The following is a 23,587-nucleotide window of genomic DNA, read 5'->3' on the forward strand; positions in this document are numbered from 1 at the left end:
CCCCATTTTCCTCCTGGCAGCCATTCCTTTCAGCTTTCTCCTCATTCTCAAGACCTGGTTTCCAGAGCACCCCATGACTGGCTGCCCAAATTAATCTGTATCCAAAGGGAATTACTCCACTCCATTGCTCACACAGCAGCTAGCTGCTGGGATTATAAACACCCATGCCCTCAAAAGTCCCCCACCCCAAGTCTTCTGAGGCTGGTGCCCACACAGACATGCACCCAGGATGCTCTAATCCTGGACGAGAACCCATGAGGTGCACACATGCAGCTTCCTGCTTTGATCTGCCGGAGGCTTTCATTCTGACCCTTCCAATGGAGGGAAACCCAGCCTCAGGCCTATGCTCAGAACCCCTCCCCATACACACTGGTACCTCCTGCCAGACCCACTACGTAAATACTTCTACCTTCCTCCCCTCGACTGTTTGGGGAGATCACTGGATTTGTGATGATTCCCCTTTTTATCTAGTCAATGCCCTGAATGTAGATTCTAGAGTATTTGGTCCCATGCCAGATAATAGGCCCCAAGATGAATGTTGCAAGACACAGAACCAGAGAAAATAACCAAAGGAAAAGCATCAAATTCCAAACAGGACATAAAGTTTCCTAAATTTTTAATTAAAATAGTTTCTATCTTTTGTTCTACTCGTTTGACATCCCCAACAATTAGAAAACCCAACAGAAATACTTAAAAACAAGTAAACTTTAATTAAGTAAAAAGTACAACCTTCTCCCAGCAGTGAGTGAGTGCATCCTTTGAAAGTAAGGGAGAATTAATAGAGAATATGGAACAGTATTTTAGCTTCTGTCACAAACACAAGTAGGCAGATGGATTCAGGTGCATCAGGCTGTACACACAGGCTATGAAGGAGTACAGAAAGGACCGCTAAAGCCAAAGACGGAGTGGATATAGGTGACAAGATGGCCTGCATTGTGGCCAGAACAGACCACGGTCCTCACAGGACATGGGAGATAAGATTTATCCCCCCAGTGAACAATGTGGTTCAGTTCTCTTCTTTTACTTGATCTACAGCATTTCACTGAGCAATGTTTAGAAACTTTTAAAATGGGTTGGGGGGTGGTGCAAACCAGGAGCACGCTATGCTGTTAGAACAGCCGTCGGGCACCAGCCGCAGATGGCTCCTGGGCTGTGCTGGGTCTGAAGGAGAGAACTCCCAACTCTCCCAAGCAGAGAAGTGGGTGCCATCAAACCTGCCTCCTTCACCCATATCCTTAAAACAGGACAGGATGGGATGACCACACCAGGGAACGTCACTGAGTTCTCCTGTAGCAGCTAAAATGTGCCGGAACTCTCCACCCTTTCTGGGACCTATGTTCCATTCCCTCAAGAACAAAAGGAATTCTGTTTTCTCAATAAGGCTTTAATTTCTCCTCCCACCTGGACACAGTGCTCAAAGTGGTGTCCACTACTCAGAAACCACTTCCACTTTTATTTTCTTCTTCTTCTTCTTCTTCTTGGTACTGTCACTGTCCTGGGAGAAAGAGAAAGCCTCACTGCATCTGTTAACAACCAAATGAGGGAAGTTCCAAGAGCCCAATAAGCCTCTTCAGGATCGGTGAGGATATTCTGGATTAAATAAATTTTGCACAGAACACAAGCCCTGAGCTTTTCAGTGATGCCTCAGCGGTCTACTTTTACAGACAGGACCACTCAGATTTCCCCCTCACCATCAACAGCATTCTAACTGCGAGCAGTTACGGGAAAACGCTGCTGCCCCCCTTCGAGAACCTACCCCATCGCCCGGATCGCCCCCGCTCTCTAGCGCGGCTTTGGCCTTTCTGTCCTTCTTCTTCTTCTTCTCCTTCTTGACCAGCTGCGGGGAGGCCTCGTCACTTTCACTCTCTCGCTTCCGCTAAGGTGGAGACAAGCGATCAAATGTTAGACCTTGAGCAAAAATGGATGAGAAACGGTAAGAAAGTGGGGAATCACCAGAAAAGTTCTGACTAAATCCAAGAGTAAGTTTTCTAATGACAAACCCCAACAGAGCCTTAATTTACAGAGAATCCAAACACGGTCTCATCCCCAAAGGCCAGGAAGCCATGCGCACAGCAGGAGCACCAAAGCACCAGTGCCGGGCTCGGGGACTGTGACAAGGCGGACTGCATGTCTTCAAAGAAGGCGGGCAACTCAGGAGTTGTGACAGGCCCCATGCACGCCAGAAGCTCTTCCCAGGTCACTCAGCGCACCCATTCTGTGCTCTAATGCCAGTGGTCCCCCCAAGCCTGACAAGCTGAGGTGCTACCACATACTTTCCTGGAACTTTTCAAACGCAGAGCTAATGCGATCTACAGGTTGTCAGCCTCTGGTGATTCTGCTCCCTGCTGACTTTTGTACGGCTCATCTGCCCCGGGGCCAGAGTAACACACACCTCCACTGTGACCCAGTGCCGTCGCCTCAACGCGGTGGAAGCCGAGGCCCCTGATTTGAGCCCACAATCCTCCCAGCAGACACAACAGGGAATGTGAATTGGAGCCCAGACCATCCAAACAAGTACCCCGAGGTACGGCACGACATTATCTACACAGCATCACGCCCCCACGGGCAGAAGCCTTCCCGTACTGAGCCACGACCTGTGCCTAGACCGCAACCATCTCCCAAAGCACACTCCCAACTGCTCACAGCATGTCACTCACCTTTGGGGCTTTTACCACTTCGGCAACTACTTTTGGGGCTTTTACGACTTCGGTAACTTCCTGCGGGTCTTTTACTGCTTTGGCCCCCACCTCTCTTTTTGCAGAGTCGCTGAAAAACAGATAGCAATAGGTGAGAGGCACTAAACGGCTTTCCAGGGAGGCACTGCTGCATCCTCAACCAGTGATATCTGGCAAGTCTAAAGCCACCATCAAAATACTGACGACAGACAGAAGAACTCACCACTTACTGTTGCAGACTGACTCCCTCTAGAGTCCCACGAGCCAGACTAGAAAGGGATAACTGTCTGCTGAGCAGGCCTAAGGAGTCAAGGGGTAGTCCCTACAGCCCCCAAGGTCTCGTGAGCACCACGCAGGTTCCTAGAGTCCCATGTGTTAGCAGCTCTCCCCGAAATTAAATCTGCCCCCCTCCCCATACCCAGGCTCCATGACCCCCTGCCCTGGCTCATGTAGGCAGCCACCATGCTGCATCTACCCCTCTGAGCTCTACAGCCTCCCCTCCTCACCTGTGGTGGATGCACTCCTGCATCCAGGCAGCAAGCGTGCCGCCTCTGCCTGCCTGGGGCTCTGAAACACCCTGCCCTCACCTGTAATCCACATACTCCTGCATCCACGTAGCAGGCGTGCTGTCTGTGGGCTTGCCGTGCTTATCCAGAAGACCCTGCTTGATCATCAGCCTCTTTTGACTTGCCTGGTGGATCGTCAGGATTTCAACATCAGAACAGTGTGACACATGAAGCAGGTATTATGGTGGCTCAAGTAAGGCTCTTCCCTTGTGTGTTCTCAACTGGGCCTCACACTTCTCTGCAAAGCACTCAGAACTCACACTCTCCAACAGGAGCAAACATGGGACTTGTCAAAAGTCATCAAGCCTCTTTATCAGTGAGAACCTCCAAAATGTCATTTTGTGGCACCCCCACCCACCCCATTCTTCCACCACAGGGCCTTTGCAGCACATGCGATTCCAGCTTCCCCAGACTCTCCCTTCCTTTCTTCACTTCATCAATACGTAACACTGTGTCCTTTATGCTGGCCTGGCTCCAGCGAAGATCCCTCACCCAGACCGCCCCCCCAAACAAGTCAAACCCCTCATTTTGGACTCCCGAGATGCCAGGCACCTCTCTGTACTCTTTCATAACCCTTCAACTTGGCTTTTGTTGTGCAATATGAGTGACGCCCATCTGCTTCTCCCCATTAGACTAAAATCTCTAAGGTCTGAGATGGTCCCATTTCTACTCACCATCACTCCCCAGAGCAAGGTTGTGGTGGTAGGGACATAGCTGAGAGCCACCCAACAAGATTCAACAACACACGGCAAGGTTGTGGTGGTAGGGACATAGCTGAGAGCCACCCAACAAGATTCAACAACACAAAAATGAAGAGTTAACTCACAGCAGAGCACACACCCGGTCCCACTTACCTTTGGACCTAAACCCCACTTCCGAGGATAAGTGTCTCTCTCCATGATCACTCTCTTGATCTTGGCTACAATACCATGGTCACAGGTAGATATCACTGCTGTAGTCATTAATGCAATAGCTGCAGGTGTTAGAAAGAGATTAAAGAATGACTTGGAAGAGAGAAACTTCGTTATCATGAGCCCTAATTCCACTGTTTTATATAAATTTTAAAACCCCATTTTAGGGGCACCTGGGTGGCTCAGTCGGTTAAGCATCCAACTCTTGATTTCGGCTCAAGTCATGATCTTAGGGTCATGAGATCGAGCCCTGCATCGAGCTCCATGTTCAGCGTGGCGTCTGCTTGAGATTCTCTCCCCCTCTGCCCCTCCCCCCACTTGTGCATGTGTTTGCATGCTCTCTCAAAATAAGATCTTAAAAAAAAAAAAAAAATTTAAGGGGCACCTGGGTGGCTCAGTTGGTTAAGCATCTGCCTTCGGCTCAGGTCATGATCCCAGAGTCCTGGGATCGAACTCCCTGCTCAGTGGAAACCCTGCTTCTCCCTCTGCCCCTCACCCTGCTTGTGCTCTTTCAAATAAATAAAATCTTTACAAAGAAAAAAAACATTTAAAACTCGAAGCTCTACTGCCTTGAGGTTTCCTTTGCTGAGGAGGATGTTCATATGGAGAAAATCCACTGCTATGGGAAAAAAGCTCTGAAACCATATTACAATTGTCAGTTAAAAAAATATTTACACTAACCACATAAAAATCAACGCTTCCCAGAGCCTCAGGAGACCTCTTAATAAGTAAATCAGAGCTATTCATTTAATGTGCCTAATCTGCACCACCAGAAAGAAAGCATGTCATGTGAGGGTCATGAGAGTCCCTCCTCGGTTGCAAGCAGGGATCTATGGATAGCAGCCAGAAGGGAACACCTCCAGTAAGGCACCCTAAAGATACACTCACCAGGCTTGGGGCTTAGGCCACCCATGGGGAACAGCTTGCACAGCCCCTTCAGGGCAACGGAACATTTGAAGTTTTAAGAACAATCCAACAGTAGCTAAAGGTTCACAAGTTAACTGCTACAGGCAAAGAATGGACTAAACTTTTCATCTCAATTACCACAGACACTTATTCCCTTCGTTAAGGATTTTCCCTCTCCCCACTGGAGCCGGGCTGCTGAGACATGACCTCTAATGCAGCCAGTTGGGACAAGGGGAAGCCCCATTTACCTGCTCCTCATCTATGCCTATCTAACACAGTCCTTTGCTTTGACTACCCCAACGGGCCCCAGACAACACAAGGATTAGATGAACCTGAGGAGCCAGGACTTGGGGGCCTGCCCTTAGTGAGCCCGGCTGTGATGGTGCAGAAGGAACTAGGGCAACTTCCCCTCTTACCCATACAGATTGCTTCCCCTTTGGTGGTGATGACCACGATCTCCTGATTGACTTCGATGCCATCCTCATATCGGAGAACACCTGGAAGCATGATTTTTGCCCCATAGCAGATTGCATTCACCTGCAGAGACAGCGCTACATGTCAGAGCCCTAGCTGCTGCCCTCCATCCCTCCCCTCACCAGCACAAAGGAGAATGGGGCTGGGGGCTGGGGAACGGGACCTGTGAAATGGAGCTAATGGCATTCCACCATGGGCTAGGCACCTTATACACACAGACTCAGAAATGTTAAAGCGGAATTTAAATACCTACTCCTCGTTCCTCCACTGGACTTAAAGGTATTTTCATCTTAAACAAAAACCCAGCCTTACTTTTCCTTAATCACTCTTCTCTCTTTTTTTATCATTGATGAAAGAAACCCTGACAAAATCAGGAGCCTTTTTGCTTTTTTTGGGAGATCGGGCCTGTAACAGGCTCTCAAAATGACCAGCAAACAAGATTACTGAGGCCTGTTGAACCAATCACATGCAAGTTAAGACCACCTCTCCCTGAGTTCAGTGGCTTGTGCCATCTTGTCTTCACTTACCTAGATCTCTTTTGCTGACCACATTCCACCTCCCCCTTAAATTCACCCAGAGGGTACCAGTCTGAGCCCAGCATGAGGAGGCTACATCACATTTATGTTGTTGTTTCACACAGTTATGTTTTTTCAACTATTATAATGGCATAGTTTAGGATACCTCTAATTTTTTCTCTTATTATGAAGCATAACTTACAAAAAAATGCATCAAACACCCTCAACTCGGCTATCCTTTGTCCCTGATGTAATTACATCACCAAGAGAACTACTTGTGAGGCACCTGGCTGGCTCTGTCGGTGGAGCATGTAACTCTGGATTTCAGAGTTCTAAGTTTGAGACCCACGTTGGGTAATAATAAAAAAAAATAGTAAGTTCACATCATGTTTCATCTCTTTACACAGAATGAGGATTTCAGAACACAGACTGTATCTCATCTTTGTGGAGTCACGTTTTGTGCAAATGTGAACTTGTCACCCAGAACTTACTGCACTATCTTTCATAACCAGCCTTTTGTGAGAAGTCAACAGCTTTTCCAAAGGGTAAACAACTCGCCGCAGGTAACTGTCATCCTTGTGGTTGTCATACAGCCACTGGGCATCAAGCACGTCATGCATTGTCACCATGTGGTCCTGAAAAGCAGCCATGTATGAAAACTATTCAGTGTCACTGTCTCTGAAATAGTCCAACAGACCCCAAACTTCCAAAACCTGAATGAATTTAGTCCAAACTCATTAGTCTTCAGTCTCTTCAGAATCCCCTCTCTTCTACACATCTGTAACTGATATCCTGAAATCTAAGTAGGCATTTTTGTAGGCTGGGAGGTAGTAAATGAATAGAGTAATGCTTTCTATCCAATCATCTCCCACAGCCCAGGTTTCAATGTTCCAAAGTTTAATTAACAGAACAGGGAAGCTGCCCCGAACTGAACTCAACACTTTGGCAATAGCCTTTTCCAGGATGTGAAGCAGGTGAGGAATTCCACCAAGGGCGGGAAGGTGTTAAGTACCAGCTCTAAAACTTCTAGCCCCGTAACAGTGTACCTTTTCACTCATGACTCCGGAACGAACCCTCCGAAGTTCCTGCATCTGACCGCCAACTCCCAATAACAAACCAAGGTGCACACACAGCGTCCGAATATAGGTGCCGGCCTCACAACTCACCCAAAAGATTCCTAAGACACACACACACACACAAAAGTAGCACATTGTCCAAAGTAAACACATCACTGACTGAGAAACCCAGAGTTATTCTCTGAGCCAGCAAGACTAAATACAATAGAAACAGGCTCCGACTACACCATATACTAAGAGCACCTACTCTTAAACAAGAAAATGTCATTCTCAAGAATGCGTTCCTATCCACATGTGGTCAATGTCAATTCAGTTCCTCAGACCTAATGACCCACCTAATCTTCTTTCAGGATCATACTCGATCATCTTGCTCTCATATATGGTCCGCACTCTGAGTTGCCTCTTTACTGCAGCAATAAGTGGGGGTCGCTGGAATAAGGCACCTGTCAGAGTTTCTAGGGCCTAAGAATAAGCACAAACCAAAATAAAGACTCATTGTATAGACTCTCAAATAAGAGCAAACAGCCTATTGTGGCAGTTGGAGGACACAAATGAAAAATTTTCAATCATTTAAGACCTAAAATGTCCTTTCCATTTTTGCTTCTTTATTAGTGACACAGGGATGATTCAGTACTTATCAGAGAGCCCTTTCCTCAGAAGGGACATGGCCAGAAGTGCCCCTGCCAATCTGCAGTACCTGTTCAGGCTGGCGTGAGCAGCCCACTGAAAAGGGCACAAGATAGGACAGCCAGGAAAGCCGACCTGTCTCCAGATGTCTACGGGCTTAGATACCCACATCACCAAAAGGTGCCCTCCCTGTAATCACAAACTTACCCTAGAAAGTTGAGTCCCCCCTTCAATAGCATTGTGTAGCCGGACAATTCCCACATACTCTTTGCCTGAAAAATGACAAAAGAGTAGTCAGGTATGGCCACTGAGTTTTCTGTATTTTTATATGCTCATATTCCCATTTTGTGCAGCAAGAAAAGCATGCAGTTTGATGACTTCTTTCTGTAAAATTTCAATGAAGACAGATTTCATGGTTTGGACATGGGAAAGGAGTGAAGATGCTTCCTCTCACTGGGGGTTCAACTTCCAATGTGCTGACAGGAACAGCTGGAATACACAGTGTAGAGCCTGCTTAGAACAAAACCTTGCAAGGTCATGTAGGAGATTCCCCTGATGAAAATGAGGGAAGGGCACTTTAGGCAGAAGCAGCAGCGAAGACTCCAAGGAGCCTGGAGCGATAAGCCCAGAGCGGGACTCAGACACAGACCTGTCTCAGTCCTGGGAACAGATCTAGTCAACTTGATGTGCACATGTCCAGCACCTGGAACTCCAAGAAAGGCAGACACCCTAGGATCTGGCAAAGGACAGAAGGTACACAACCAAAGTATCCCTGCTTAGGACTTTTTTTAACTAATGAAGAAACCATTACCAAGGGCCAAAAAGTAGAAGGAAAGGAAACATAGAAAGCCTTCCAATAACAAAGGAGCTGCCTCCTTTTATTCCCTCTTCCACATACCTGCACTCTGCTGGGATTTCACCAAGCGAGTGGCTCGTTCTATGCACACGATTAAACAGCCAGTCACCTTGGGATCCAGAGTACCACTGTGTCCTGTTTTCTCCACCCGAAGTATTCGTCGGATCCAGGCTACCACCTCATGGGAAGAGGGGTTGGAAGGCTTGTCAAGATTAATGAAACCTGTCCTAAAATGGAAAAGAAATCACTGTGCCGTCATCTCTGGCCCTCTAATAAAAACTAAATCTGAAGAGTAAAAAAGTTCACCACAGGTACAGGTTATGTATTTACAGCAATTCCAGGCGTTTCTAAAATGCCACTACCTTCTTGAACAACTGATGTGGAAAAGTCACTTTTTCAAGTACACTCTATGACCAATGTGGGTTCAAATTCATGACCCCAAGATCAAGGGTCCCATGCTCTACCGACTGAGCCAGCCAGGCACCCCTGAAAAGGTCATTTTGAAAAGAACGGAAGTCCGAACACCACATGCTTCCAACACTTACCTGATATAGTCCCCAATCTCCCTCTTCAGAGGATTTGAACCACAAGGAAGAGGTGTATAGTGTGTAGTCCTTACATTTAGCTTATCAAAATTCTGGAAAGCAATGATACAACACGGAATAAACTTAATAAACCATTAACATATGTAAAACAAGAGTCAGCACCACCATCAACCATGTTATGGTTAACCCGAAAGTTTATAAACTTGGATACTGCTCCTGCATTTTCATTATCTAGTGTGACAGACTGTTAAGCCTCCTTACACACTGGAAAAATTACCCATATGAATAAAGACAAATTTGATCACTCCTCTAGAAAGACTTCTTGGGGTACAAAGACTGGCAACGTTTCTCAAACACAACCAGCTTGTTCCTCCTCCAGATACTCCCATCTCTGCTTTTCCCAAGTCTGCTCCTTTTCATTCTCCTCCTTTCCGAGGCTTGACCACAGGTCTGAAAAAGCTCCCTTCAATTGAAGCTTATCTTTCATGTTGCCCAGTTTAGTTTCATCATGGTACTTATCACAAATAGCAATTTTAACTATCTCCCACCCGGAGATTTTAAATTCCAAGATAGTAGGGACCTTGGCCTACCCAGTTCACTAGCATATCCTCAGAACCTACAACAGAAAAGCAGATGTAAATGGCAGACCTGTCTGACCAAGCAGAAACTCAACTGTGTTGAATTATATAAGCAAATCTCATTTGTTTACTTCATATATATTGGTTTATTATAACACTTTGTCAAGAGGTGTCTCAGTAACTTCCTCTACCCTACCCTTTCTCCTAATCTCATACCTGGCTCCCACTAAGTTGCTTGTGAAATTTGTACTTCAACTCATTACTGAGCCACTCTATTTAAAATCCAACACAACAGTCAGCAATTTCTAGAGGACCTACATGCTAGGCACTGTGGCTAAACACGTTTCATGGATTACCTCCTACAGCCCTCAGCCTGCCTTCCTAAGAGAAGATACCATAAGCAAACAGCCTTGGAGGTTAAATAACTGGATCAAAGTCATACACCGTCTGACTCAAATTGGTCTGGCTTCAAAGCACATATCCTCAAGCACTAGAGCAACCCTACTCCAAGTGTGGCCCACAAACTAGTAGAAGTCTGTAAGGTGGAGTTAAATACAGAAACCAAGAACTAATTATTTATAAACTTTGATGGCACTATGACATTGTTGTGACATTTTAACTGTATTCTACTACAGCACTGGGTGGACTGGAAATGAAAAATGAAACAAAATATGGTCCTTCATGTCAGACACTTTGAAGAACACTGCTTTAGACTGTACCATCTGGCATTTCCTAAGTCAAAGATGCTAGTGCTAATCACTCTTAATGAACTGTTTAATACTTAAATAATATAAAACTAGGCACTGATCTGATACATAATCCTAACCACATACCTTGAGCAACAGGGGCCACTGAGATGTGTCCAACTGAGCCACCTTGGATTCAGGTTTGATAAGAAATTCTTCAGCATGTTGTATCTCCTTACACAGAATAGAAATACAGTTAGACTTCCCACCTGATTTTGTACAATTCCATTACTACCATATAAGTCTAAGCCTCTTAAAGAGAAAACAAGGTAGTCCCTATGCCTCTTCACTAGGACTTCCAAGTGAAAAAGAAATGAACCAGGACCTCAGAAGGGTAAGTGAAGTGCCACCAAGATGGGGACAGCTAGGAGCGCCTGGGTGGCTCGCTCAGTTAAGCGTCTGACTCTTGATTTCGGCTCAGGTCATGATCTCAGGGTCCTGAGATGGAGACCCGTGTCCGGCTATGCACACACACACACTCTCTCTAAAGAAAGAAAATCTTCAAAAAAAAAAAAGATGGGGACAGGTACTTAAAGAGAAAGAGGGATAGTGGGTCTGTGGGTGGGATAAAAAAGAATTTCAGAGAGAGGAGCTGACGTGGTCAACACCATTCAGCAAACTATACTTGACAGGAGAGATTTAGGTGTGGCTGGGGTTGTGTGGTTTACTACACAACCACTACCCAATTCCAACCTATTCCTCAGAAACTTTTAAAAAGTCTTTTTATGTAATGTGTTACCTAAGTAACCTTTCACTTTAGTTAAAGCAAAGTATAAAACATTCCTACTCACTGCTACATCTTCTTCTGGTAAAGACTTCCGCTCCTTTTTCTTCTTATGTTTCTTCGGCAAAATAAATACTAAAACAGACAAGAGATTTGGGAGTTTTTCCCGAAAATAAGGGTAACAAAGCTTAAAATAGAGAATGAAATCGGAGCAAGTAGAAAATGGACGTTTGGTCTAGAATTACTGGGGAAAACAAAGTGTGTAAGGCCAAACGCGTGGGTTGCACGGCTCGGTAACCGACCGCAAGCAGTCGCACATGTCGGCTTCCATTCCAGTTCACCACGTGGCCGTGGCGGGGCTTAAACCTGCCGCAGAAGTGTTCGGCCCACGGGCCACAAAGTTCCTTAAGTGACCACTCAACTGCCCCCTACCCGGTTCTGTGGCTCACAGAACTTTCTTGCGACTTGGAGCTACGAGCACGCCGGGGCCCCTCGGCCCTTATTCTTCCCCGTCTGTTCCTACCGCCCTTTCGCGTGGTGCTGACCGTGGCGTCTGGGCTGTGGCGGCGGTACAGGCACTGCCAGGTCTCCCGTCACGGCGGGGAAGCCGGCACGGCCGACGCCTTTCAACGGGGACCCGGGCCCTAAAGAGGCTGTGCCTAGGCGGGCGGCCCGGGCCTCGCGGAGCTACGTCACTGAGAGGACCCCCTCCATCCCTTGCCCTCAAAACCGTAGACCCAAGGCCAAGAGGCAAGGCCAGCAGGAGAGGCCCGGCTGCGACGGGACCGGCCTGGCGGCAAACCAGCGGAGAACACGGCCCCCGATGCCGTCACCCTCCCATCCCCAGCTCTTCGGGGCGGCGGAGCTGGTACTTAGCCCGATCACCCACGAGGAAACGACCCTTACCTTCCGCGTCCGCCATGTTGCCCCGCACAGCGTGCGAGCCGCGCGGGCCACCACCGAGGGAGCTGGCAGAGACTCCCGCCGCCCTCAGGCCGCGCCACTAAAACCCGCCCACCTGTGCGACGCCGGGTGCGTGCAGCGCCGCGGGACTGAGGGGCGGGGCCAGGCTCGGGGAGGTGAGCCCGAGGCGCGCGCGGGCCGCCTGCGCAACTTCATTGGCTGGCTCGCCCCCCGCCCCTCCCCCGAGATAGCCCGTCCGCGCGTGCGCTTTGGGACTCGCCCGGCCCTAGGCTGCCCGGGTTGGAGACGCATGCGCAGCCCGCCCCCGCGGCCCATAGTCTATGGGCGTGGCCCCGACCACAGTTCCCTGACCTTTGCTGTGTTTGACGCGGGCTTGGGCACTCGGGTATCCCGTGAGCACTGTTAACAGCAGCTATCTGCTTCCTCTCGCCGACCCTTTAAGGTTGGTATCGGATTAGTCCTGATTGAAAAATGAAGACGTTGAGGCACAGAGGGGTTGAAAGTCCTTCGCTGCTTGCAATTCCCATCTATAGCTAGAGCGGTGCTGACCAATAGGAATACAGTGCGAGCCAGTTGTGGACTTCTAAATTTTCCAGCAGCCACATGGCAAAAAAACAAAAAGGTAAAAAGAAAAAGGTGAAATTGATTTTATTTTTTTAAAAGATTTTATTTATTTATTTGACAGAGAAACAGTGAGAGAGGAAACACGAGCAGGGGAAGTGGGAGAGGGAAGAGCTTCCCGCGGAGCAGGGAGCCCGATGCGGGGCTCGATCCCAGGACCCTGGGATCATGACCTGAGCCGAAGGGAGACGCTTAATGACTGAGCCACGCAGGCGCCCCGTGAAATCGATTTTAATAACGACCTTTGTTTAACCCGGTGATCCCACATACTAGCATTTCAACACATAAGCGATAGGCTTCATGAATGGAATATTTTACATTTGTGTTTGTGTGGGGGGGTGAGATAAAAAAGAATTTCAGGGAGAATTTCCAGTGTGTGTTGTACACTGGACCTGCGCACCTGCATTTGAACTCCAGGACGGGGCTCCATGTCAAGTGCTCTATAGTCACAAGTCGCTTAATGGCTGCAATATCTGACAGCAGGAAGTAGCGAATGGTGGTTCAAGCTGTCTTCCTTTCCTTCTTTGGTGTTCTCTCACTCTTCTATCTCTCAAGCGGGGATTCTTAATCTAACCTCTGTGGATTTGACTAAGCTCTATTTATTTAATTCCTTATTGCAATGGTAAATGGAATCTTTTGCCATTATATTTTCTAATGAGTTGCTGCTTTTCTTTGATTTCTTCTCTGCCATCCAAAGATTTTATTTTGCTGTGGCTTAAAAAACAGCTGATGATTGGCTTTTCCTCACTTTTAATTCTATCTACAATTTATTTAGGTGTAAGCCAAGGTAATAATAATAATGATGTAAATTCCCTTTTTATAGATAACCAAAGTCCCCAGAATCAGCCAATCCATGAGTAGTTCACTACTTACCCCCTTATTTTATAATGCTTCATTGGTAAATATTTCACTGAATAACTTTGAGGTGTTCATTGATAGTTCTCCTATGAGCTTCATCTTTCCCCAAAACTCTTCATCCAATCTGGTAGCAAAACCTCTCAGCTTTGCTTTCAAAAGAGGTCCAGAATCTGATGGTTTTTATCACCCTCACTGCTGTCACTGTAGTCCATGCCATCATTATAGCTCTCCTCTGTTTTTCCGATGGGCTCCTACAGATCCCCCTGCTTCTGCTTTGTCCAATTATACTGTCTTAACATAGAAACTGGCAAGTGCTTTTAAACTGTAAATCAGGCCTTGTCCCTCCTCCGCTCAAAGCCCAATGACTTCCCATCTGTAGTGGGATGAAGTGGCCCCCCCCAAAAGGTATGTTCTCACCCCTAGACCCTGTGAATGTGACCTTATTTGGAAAAAGGGTCTCTGTAGATATAATTAAGTTAAGGATCTCAAGATGAGATCATCCTGCCTTACTCAGGTGGACCCCAAATCCAATGACAGGTGTCCTTAGAAGAGAAGGGAGGGCGCTTGGGTGACTCAGTGGGTGAAGCATCTGCCTTCAGCTCAGGTCATGATCCCAGGGTCCTGGGATCGAGCCCCGCATCGGGGTCCCTGCTCAGCAAGGGGCCTGCTTCTCCCTCTCCCTTTGCCCTTCCCCCCACTCATGTTCTCACTCACTCTCCTCTCTCTCTCTCAAATAAATAAATAAATATTTTTTAAAAAGAGAGCGGGAAGAGAAGGGAAAAGACACACAAGCAAAAGAAATGAAGATGTAGGCAGAGACTAAAATGATTTCAGACTTCAAGCCTCCAGAACTGTAAGAGAATAAGTTTCTGTTGTTTAAAGCTATCCAGTTTGGGGTAATTTGTTATGGCAGCCCTAGGAAACCAAAACACCATCTCACTAAGAGTAAAAGCCAAAGTGTCTGGGGCACCTGGGTGGCTCAGTGGGTTAAGCGTCTGCCTTCAGCTCAGGTCATGATCCCAGGGACCTAGAATCAAGTCCCGCATTGGGCTCCCTGCTCAGCAGGGAGTCTGCTTCTCCCTCTCCCTCTGCCACTCCCCCTGCTTGTGCTGTTTCTCGCATGCACGCTCTCTCTCTCTCTCTCTCTCTCTCTCTCTCTGTCAAATAAATAACTAAATAAATAAAATCTTTTAAAAGAAGCCAAAGTGTCCATGATGGCTGCTCCCCGTTCTCTTTCTGAGTCCACTCCTTCCACCGTTACCCCACTCCGGGCACACTCTCCCTTCTCGGGTCTTTTGCACCCGCTCTTCCCTCTGCCTTAAATGAATCTTGTTTATTGTCTCTCTTCACTAGAATGTTAGCCTTACGGAGCCAGGAAATGTTTTTCTGTTTTGTTCACTGCTATATATCCAGCTCCTAGAAGATGTTCAGTAAGTATTTTTGTTTAATGGATCTGTGTCTTGAACCCAGAAATCCCCTGGACCTTCCCTTACCAGCAGAAGCAGGGGTTTCCCCCCCCCCATCCCCCTCTGGGGAGGCTGATCCTGTCTTTCTTGGAGATATTGTGATAAAACCACCTGGTCAGTTAACTGAGCAAGAGAATGCCAATTGTCCTTGTGCCCTAACTCCTCACATCCCTCATTGTCTCCAATCCTAAGACTTGGGTAGGCAGAAATGTTGGAATGAACTTGTCATGTGCAACCTACTGGCTCAACCCTTAACTACATCCCCAGAGAGAGTTCAAAGGACATTCCTTTCATCAAAACATTGAGAAGTACTTTGGTGAAGGTTCTGGAAAACTAATCTAGGAAAGGAGGTGAGAGGTATTGCCATAGAAACAGGGAGCCTGGAGCAGCAGAGGCCAAGTGGGGGCATCATGATTGGCAGCTGGAACCAGAATGGTTTATCCCCAAGGATCTTTGGTGGTGGCTAATTGGTCATGATGTCCTATTAATAATAAGCCACCTGGGGCGCCTGGGTGGCTCAGTTGGTTGAGCGTCTGCCTTCGGCTCAGGTCATGATCCCAGGGTCCTGGGATCGAGCCCCCCATCAGGCTCCCTTTGCCATTCCCCCTGCTTGTGCGCACTCTCTCTCCCTCCCTCTGTCAAATAAATAAACAAAGTCTTTAAAAAAAAAATAAGCCACCTATAATAGACAATGATCTATATAACCTCAACAACAAAAACTCTAGGTCTGGTGAATGGCAGTCTGCCTTGAATTGCCACAATGAAAAACATGGCCCCTCATCTAATCCCCAGACCCAGTTGGCCACAGGCTCAGAGCCCTCAAGTGAAGACAAGGCCAGGTACATACAACACTAGTGTATACTTCAAACCTTCATCCTTCTTTCCTGGGGGACATAGATTGCCACTGTGGTCCACTGGTCAGAAATGAAGACTTAGTCTGTGTCCCTCTCACTGTGGGTCCTCCTGTGGCTTTTTCCCCAGTTCCTAACTGTATAATTGGAAAAATCCGCAGCTGGAAAAATGCCCACAGGGGAATTTTGACTCAAGGACTGAGGACAATTATGGAAAGAAAACTCAAAAGGAAGCCCCTGGAACTGTCCCTTCAATTCTCTGGCATATTATTGTAATTAAGTCCCCAGGGACTGACTTGATCATCTCGCTGTCCCCCAAGACATCATGCTGGTGCATTACATTAATGGTATCCTGCCAGCTGAACCTGAACAAATATTTCATCTCAGGGTGAGAGATAAGCCCCATGAAAATTTAGGGGCCCACCACCTCCATGAGGTTTCTGGGCATCCAGTGGGCTGAAGCATATTGAGATGGTTCCCCAAAGTGAAAACCAAGTTGCCATACCTCAAGTCCACTGCCACTAAGAAGCACAGTGCTTGGTGGGCCTCTTTTTGGAGGTGGCATCTCCCATTAGGATGCTACACAGAGCCTTTTCCAAGCCTTGATAAGAGAATCACAGTTCAGGCCTCTGGAATTTGGGATAAAAATAAAGCTAGGACTGGCCAGGTGGCTGGTTAGCTCAGTTGAGTAGAATGTGACCTAACAACACCAACGTTGTGGGTTTGATCCCCAGACAGGCCAAGAAAGGCATTAGTTCTCATGTTTAATAAAGATTAATTGAAAAAAAAAAATGAAGCTAGGACCTACACATGCACCAATTTACTGGGAGGCAAAGCCCCTGACTTTCTTTCATCCTAGGTTGAAACTGAATAACTGTGTGATCTTAAGACCTGAGCTGCACGTCATGAACTGAGCATTGTTTGGCCAAGCAAGCCACAAAGTCAGGCGTGAGAGGCAGCGCTCTGCTGTCAAGTATAATGGTGCGGCTGCTGGGGAAAACAGTCTGGTGGTTCCTCAAAAGGTTAAACACGGAGTGGCCATATGATTCAGCAACTCCATTCCTATGTGTATATACCCAAGAGACTTGAAAACAGATGTTTAAACAGATGCTTGTGCATGTATATTCATAGCAGCATTATTCACAATAGCCTAAAGGTTGAAACAACCCAAATGTCCATCTACAGATGACTGGATAGACAAAATGTGGTCTATCCATACGATGGAGTATTACTCAGTCATAAAAAGAGTGAAGTGCTAATATGTACTACAACATGGATGAACCTTGAAAACATCATGCTAGGGGCGCTTGGCTGGCTCAGCCAATAGAGCATATGACTCTTGATCTCAGGGTTGTGAGTTTGAGCTCTACATTGGGGGTGAAAATTACTTAAAATCTTTTTTAAAAAAAGAAAGAAAACATCATGCTAAAGGAAGTAAGCATAGAGGGACAAATATTATATGACCCCACTCAGGTGAAATAGCCAGAATAGGCATCCTCACACAGGTAACAGGCATGTGAGGGAGGAGACTTCCAGAAGATTATAGCCTCCAGCCATCTGGTCACCCCCAGCCACTGAGTCATCTCAGCTGAGGCCCCAGACATTATGGAGCAGAGAGAAGACATTCTACTTTGTCCTGTCTGACTTCCTCAGCATAATGTGTCAGCTGAATAACAAGCCATCCCAAAACTCCGTGTCCTTAAACATGTTGTAATGCCGACAGATTACAAATATGGTGAGAATTCAGCTGGAAGGCCTGGTGCAACTGGAACTGGAACAGGAGTCTGCCCATGTGGCTTGGACTTCCTTATAGCATGGCAGCCTCAGAGTAGTCAGACTCTGGACTTAGTGGCTTAGGTCTCCAAAAGCAGGTGTTGGAGTAGATAAGGCATAAAACTGTCAGAATAACCTTTTGTAACTTGGCCCTGGAAGTCCCATAAATCAGTTCTGCTGTGTTGTATGATTCAAGCAGTCACAAGATTATCCAGGTTCAAGGGGAGAAGGCATCAACCCCACCTCTTCAATGAGAGGAGTGTCAAAGAATTTTGGAGCCCTGGCTTAAAACTGTCACATTCATGAAGACTTAACTAACTGCTGTGCAAAGCCAAACAGTGAATTAAATGGAGATAAAATAGGAATTTCCTTCCCTGCATCTCTCAAGTCTTTGAACTAATTTCTGACATTGTCCCCTAAGTATATGTTATTTCTTTTGACTTAACACTTTGGTAGAAAGGCAAAGCCCGGGAGATTTCTACTTGGGCCTTTCTGCCATGATTGCCTCATTCCATGGATCAGGAATCAGTGTGAGGATTCTGCTGATTTTTAACAATTTTAGCCATTCTGATAGGTATGTGGTGGAATCTCATCATGGTTTTGATATGCATTGCCCTAATGACTAATGATATTGAATATCTTTCCAAGTGCTCGTTTGCCACCCTCTGTATATCCTCCCCAATGAATTGTTTCTTCATATCTTTTATCTATTTTCTGATTGGATTATTAGTGATTTGGGGTTTTTCAATTTTTGAGTTTTGAAAGTTCTTTATATATTCTTGATATGAGTCCTTTAGCACATACGTGCTTTGCAAACATTTTCTCCCAGTCTGCTGCTTGTCTTTTTTTTTTTTTTTTTCTAAAGATTTTATTTACTTGTGGGGGGAGCATGAGCAGGGGAGAGGGGCAGAGGAAGAGGGAGAAGCAGACTCCTTGCTGAGCAGGGAACCCAACACGACCCTGGGATCATGACCTGAGCCAAAGGCAGACACTTAACCGACTGAGCCACCCAGGTGCCCCTTTAGCTTGTCTTTTTATACTCTTAACAAAAGTGTTAATTTTGATGAAGTCCCATTTATCAATTTTTTCTTTTATGCATTGTATCTAAGAATATCTTCTATGTTGTCTTCTAAAAGTTTTATAGTTGTACATTTTACATATAAATATATGATTCATTTTGAGTTAATTTTTGTATAAGGTGTGAGGTTTTGGTTAAAGTTCTTTTTTTTGCCTGTGGATGTCCAATTTCTCCAGCACTGTTTGTTGAAAAGACTATCCTTCCTCCATTGAATTGCTTTTGTGCCTTTGTCAAAAACCAGTTGGGCAGATTTATGTGGGTCTGTTTCTGGGCTCACTATTTCATTCCCTATGTGTCTATGTGTCTATTCCCCTACCAATAGCGCACAGTCTTGGTTACTGGAGCTACTATATAATAAGCCTCAGAGTCATGTAAAGAGACTTGTGTGTTGATCTTATATACTGCAACCTTGTAAAACTCACTTATTAATTATGGGAGTTTTTTCTGTGGATATCTTGGGATTTCCTATGAAGACAATTATATCATCTGCAAATTGAGACAGTTTTATTCCTTCCTTCTCAATCTGTGTGCCTTTTTTTCCTAGAAGTTTCAACGCTATGTTGAATAAGAACAGTGAGAGCAGATATTCTTGCCTTATTCCCAATCTTAAGGGAACATCTGTGCACGTTCTTCAACAAGTTGCAGAAGCTCCCCTGCCATTCCCAGCTTTATGAGAGTGTTTGTCACAGATTGGTGTTGGGTTTTGTCAAATGCTTGTTCTGCATCAGTCAATATAAGCGTGTGACTTTTCTTCTTTTGCTTGTTAACATGGTGGATTGCATTGATTTCTTTTCTGTTGTTGTAAGTAACCACTACCTCCAATGTGGGGCTCAAACTCACAACCCTGAGATCAAGAGTCACACGCTCCACCGATGGAGCCAGCCAGGGGCCCTTGATTGACTTTCATATATTGAATGAGCCTTGCATCTCTGGAATAAACCCCACCTAGTCATGGTGTATTAATCCTTTTAATGTAGTTGTGAATTCTACTTGCTAGTATTTTGCTGAGAATTTGTACGTCTAGATTCACGAGGCGTATTGGTCAGTAGCTTTCTTTTCTTTTTTTGTCTTACTGTCTTTTTCCGGTTTCGGTATCAGAGTAACATTGTCCTCATAGAATGAGTTCAGAAGTGTTTGATTTGGACTTGTGACGATAATCTCATACTATTTTAAATATAACAATAATGGATATGATGTCAGGATTTTTTCATAAGACATGAGAAAGACTATCATTGGTAATATTAAAGTCAAATTTCAAATTTAGGTGGAAATTGGGTTGCTCTCACTTTCAGAGAAGCACTTTACAGAGGTCCATAGAGGAAAAAAGAGAGTTTCTGTATCTGAAATTGTACCATGGCACTCCAGGCCTTTAGTTCACGTGCTTCATAGATGATTTGAACATGCATGTGCAGTCATCCCCCCCTCATGGCTGTCCCTGATCCAGAAATCAGAGAGGCATTTTCTTTTCAAATTTTCTTCTTCTTTTCTTTTAAGATTTTGTTTATTTATTTGTCAGAGAGAGCGCACACAAGCAGGGGGAGTGGCAGGTAGAGGGAGAAACAGACTCCCTGCTGAGCAGGGAGCCCAATGTGGGACTCAATCCCCGGACCCTGGAATCATGACCTGAGCAGAAGGCAGACACCCAACCGACTGTGCCACGCAGGCGTCCCTCAAATTTTCTCTCTTTTCACAAGAGAATAAGATTCACAGTCATTTTGCCGATCATAACATAATTAAAATAGAAACTCTTTTTTAAAATATTTATTTATTTATTTAAATTTTTTTATTTGTCAGAGAGAGAGAGCAAGCAGTAGGCAGAGGGAGAAGCAGGCTCCCCCCCGAGCAGGGAGCCGGACAACGTGCGTGGGGCTGGATCCCAGGACCCTGGGATCATGACCTGAGCCAAAGGCAGATGCTTCACCCACTGAGGCACCCAGGCGCCCCTAAAATAGAAACTCTTCTTTTTTAAGATTTTATTTATTTATTTAACAGAGAGAGAGACAGCAAGAGAGGGAACACAAGAAGGGGGAGTGGGGGAGGGAGAAGCAGACTCCCTCTGCTGAGCAGGGAGCCCGGTGTGATGCGGGGCTCCATCCCAGGACCCTGGGATCATGACCTGAGCCTAAGGCAGACGCTTAACGACTGAGCCACCCAGGCGCCCCTAAAGTAGAAACTCTTAATAGTAGATATTTATGTTTGCAAATCCTTCTAGTTCTAAGATTTATAGTACTTAATGAAAGGCTAAGCCAAACCTATTTTAAAATAATAATAAATGGGGAAGCCGCGCTACGGAATCCAGGTGCTGAAAACCACTTGTTATTCAAATGGACCTCCTCTCCCCAGCCTGGAGTGCAAAGAAGCTAGGAAGGGGCTTGATGAAACGAAAATAAAAGTTGCAATACAAACAGGTCATCTCTCCCTAGAAATTTAGGGGGAATAACCTTGTAGAAGCAATTTTGATTCGTCTGGAAGAGAGAACAGTGCTCCCTGAAAGATGCAAGAATGATTGTCCATATCACACCCTTATTTAATCGACATGGTTAGCCTGGAGATGAGTAGTGGGTAATTGTAAAATTAATCAGGTTGTGACTTGAATTGAAGCTGCTATTCCAGATGATGTTGCTTTTCTAGAGCAAATCAACACAGCCCCTGGTACCTGGTAAGTGGCTATTTGCCTGACAAATGCTCTTTTCTCCGTTGCAATCAGCAGAGACTGTCGGAAGCAGCTTGCCTTCATCTGGCGGGAACAGAAGTACGGCTTTAGTGCCTTGCCTCAGGGCTATGTCTCTCCTCTGGCTCCCTGCCGTAATCCAGGGTGAATGGAACTCGATTGTTGCAACGATCATGGTGAACATCGGGCTGGTCCATTATATTGAAGACATCATGCTTACTGGACCTGGTGGATCAAGAGGTACTTTATTAATAAACATGTATGCCAGAGGATGGGAGATAAAGCTCATGAAAACTCAAAAGCCTGGCCCTCAGTAACATTTTGAGATGTGCTGGACCATGTTGGGTATTCAACAGGTTGCTGCACTTCATGCTACCTACCACTCAAAAAGAGACACAGCATTTGGTGCGGTTCTTTGGATTCTGTAGGCAACATATACTACATTTCATTGTTCCACACCTGGGGTGCCTGGCCAGCTCATTCGGTAGAGCCTGACTCTTGATCTCAGGGTCATGAATGCGAGTCCCATGTTGGGGGTAGCATTTACTTAAGAAAACAAAAGTTGCAGGCGCCTGGGTGGCTCAGATGGTTAAGCGTCTGCCTTCGGCTCAGGTCGTGATCCCAGGGTCCTGGGATCGAGTCCCACATCGGGCTCCCTGCTCCTTAGGAGCCTGCTTCTCCCTCTGCCTCTCTCTCTCTCTCTCTCTCTCTCTGTCTTTCATGAATAAATAAATAAAATCTTTAAAAAAAAAGAAAACAAAAGTTGCAAAACTGTTCTACACCAATGCATTGAACAAGTAATCTGTGAGGCTGCATGTGTTTAGCAGCACGGAGGGCAAGGAAAGACTCTGTAGCAGGTCCAGGCCACTTGACCCTTATGATGACATAGATCCAATATAACTAGAGCCTTTGACATGCTGGCAGGCTACATGGAGCCTCTGGCCAGTCCTAACAGGAGAAACATTAAGTGGACCACTGGTGTTTTGAAGCAAACAATACATTCTACCACAAAAGAAGTATTTTCCTTTGGATCAACAGCTGCAGTAAAGTCTGAATGCCTCGCCATGGAGCACCAAGGAACCATGTAACCTTAGCTGTCCCTGATAAAGTGGGTGCTAACTGATCATCCAGGGCAAGTGGAGTATTTGAGACCAGACTCAAGCAGGTCTGGAAGGTACAAGAAAGTTGCTCGAGCAAGTGGCTCCCATCTCTGGGGGCCCTATTACTACTGTATGGCAAACCTTTTTCTTGACTCACGCATGTAACCTCATAGCGAGTTGTCCATGACTAGGTATATTGGTCAGAGTCTCAGAGGGAAGCGAATGGTAGACTCAATGGGTTGAACTGAGGAGAGCATGAGGGTTTGTTTTTTGTACAGAGGTGGGAGCAAGGTTAAGGGAATCCGCAACTAAGTGGTGAGGCTCCCAGGGCCTGGCATCAGTTGGTATGGTCACGGCCACGGCCACTGCTGTGTACTCCACCTGCCCACAGGAGTGCCAGCCTCCAGTAAGGTAGCATTCCCTGGGGTGACCAGCCGGCTACCTGGTGGCAGAATGAGACTGCGGTTGGGGGAAAATATGCTGAAAGGTGGGGGTTCTGTCTTAGAGGATGAGGGAAGTAACTTTGAACTGGTGCTCTATGGTGTAGTTTCTCCATAGCCAGAATCCCTTGTTTCAGGAATCAGGAGGTGAAAGTGGGAGCAACTTCTCTACTATCACACCTGATTTACTGCCTAGGTGTTTCTTCCCATCCCCACAGCTTTGAGCTCTGCTGGTTCCCAAGGAAAGAGTGCTTCTACCAAGGCCACGACATTGGTACTATTGAATTGCAAGTTGAGATTGCCATCTGGCCATTTAGGGTTGTTTATGCCACTGAATCAACAGACAAACCATGGGTCTACTGAGCTGGCTTGATGGTTGACACTGTTGGTTATCAAGTGGAAAACTGTTGCTGTTAAACAATGGGATTGGGAAGGACTCTATCTGCAATGCAAGGGATCCTCTGGACACCTCCGACTATAGCCAGGCTAGGCAGGACCACTGAGGATTAAGACTTGGCAGGCGGGGGGGGGGGGGGGGGGGGCCGGTTGGGGAGAATAAAGGTTTGGGTCACTCACAAGATAAAGAATTCTGACCACCTGAGTTCT

General features: G+C 46.2%; 2 protein-coding genes and 2 non-coding genes across 5 annotated transcripts in view; 1 reads left to right on the forward strand and 3 right to left on the reverse strand.

Annotated features, from left to right (window-relative positions):
* Nucleotides 1-599: 599 nt before the first annotated feature.
* Nucleotides 600-12,220, reverse strand: DKC1 (dyskerin pseudouridine synthase 1). The gene is made up of 15 exons (XM_028094907.2): nucleotides 12,106-12,220; nucleotides 11,267-11,334; nucleotides 10,563-10,649; nucleotides 9,152-9,243; nucleotides 8,649-8,833; nucleotides 7,958-8,022; nucleotides 7,459-7,585; nucleotides 7,094-7,224; nucleotides 6,539-6,682; nucleotides 5,475-5,595; nucleotides 4,096-4,214; nucleotides 3,263-3,366; nucleotides 2,658-2,766; nucleotides 1,757-1,876; nucleotides 600-1,495 (listed from the first exon to the last, which is right to left on the reverse strand). Exons 1-15 carry the CDS (start codon nucleotides 12,119-12,121, stop codon nucleotides 1,430-1,432), a joined length of 1,554 nt encoding a protein of 517 aa, XP_027950708.1. The 5' UTR covers nucleotides 12,122-12,220; the 3' UTR covers nucleotides 600-1,429.
* On the reverse strand, nucleotides 2,840-2,968 carry LOC114201946 (small nucleolar RNA SNORA56). Its single transcript, XR_003607727.1, has one exon. It is a non-coding gene; the product is annotated as a small nucleolar RNA SNORA56 (small nucleolar RNA).
* LOC114201945 (small nucleolar RNA SNORA36 family) lies at nucleotides 6,859-6,995 on the reverse strand. Its single transcript, XR_003607726.1, has one exon. It is a non-coding gene; the product is annotated as a small nucleolar RNA SNORA36 family (small nucleolar RNA).
* Nucleotides 12,221-12,480: 260 nt separating the features above from the next.
* Nucleotides 12,481-23,587, forward strand: part of GAB3 (GRB2 associated binding protein 3) — a 100,033-nt gene continuing 88,926 nt past the window's right edge. Inside the window, exons 1-2 of one of the 2 annotated variants that reach the window (XM_028094906.2) lie at nucleotides 12,481-12,565; nucleotides 21,481-21,681. The gene's annotated coding sequence lies outside the window, so the exon portion shown is untranslated. Of the gene's footprint in view, nucleotides 12,566-21,477; nucleotides 21,682-23,587 lie in introns of both variants that reach the window. The other variant, XM_028094904.1, reaches the window with a different exon arrangement.

Source organism: Eumetopias jubatus, unplaced genomic scaffold, assembly GCF_037043125.1.
Source record: "Eumetopias jubatus isolate StellerSeaLion01/CBP00866 unplaced genomic scaffold, mEumJub1_p1.0 scaffold_60, whole genome shotgun sequence".
Classification (NCBI taxonomy): domain Eukaryota; kingdom Metazoa; phylum Chordata; class Mammalia; order Carnivora; family Otariidae; genus Eumetopias; species Eumetopias jubatus.

Coding starts and splice junctions, on each gene's coding strand:
- DKC1 (XM_028094907.2), bottom strand. Junction 10,650..11,266: donor TACCAGAAGAAGATGTAGCA/GTGAGTAGGAAT, acceptor ATTCTGTGTAAG/GAGATACAACATGCTGAAGA. Junction 3,367..4,095: donor AGTGGGGTTTAGGTCCAAAG/GTAAGTGGGACC, acceptor ACGATCCACCAG/GCAAGTCAAAAGAGGCTGAT.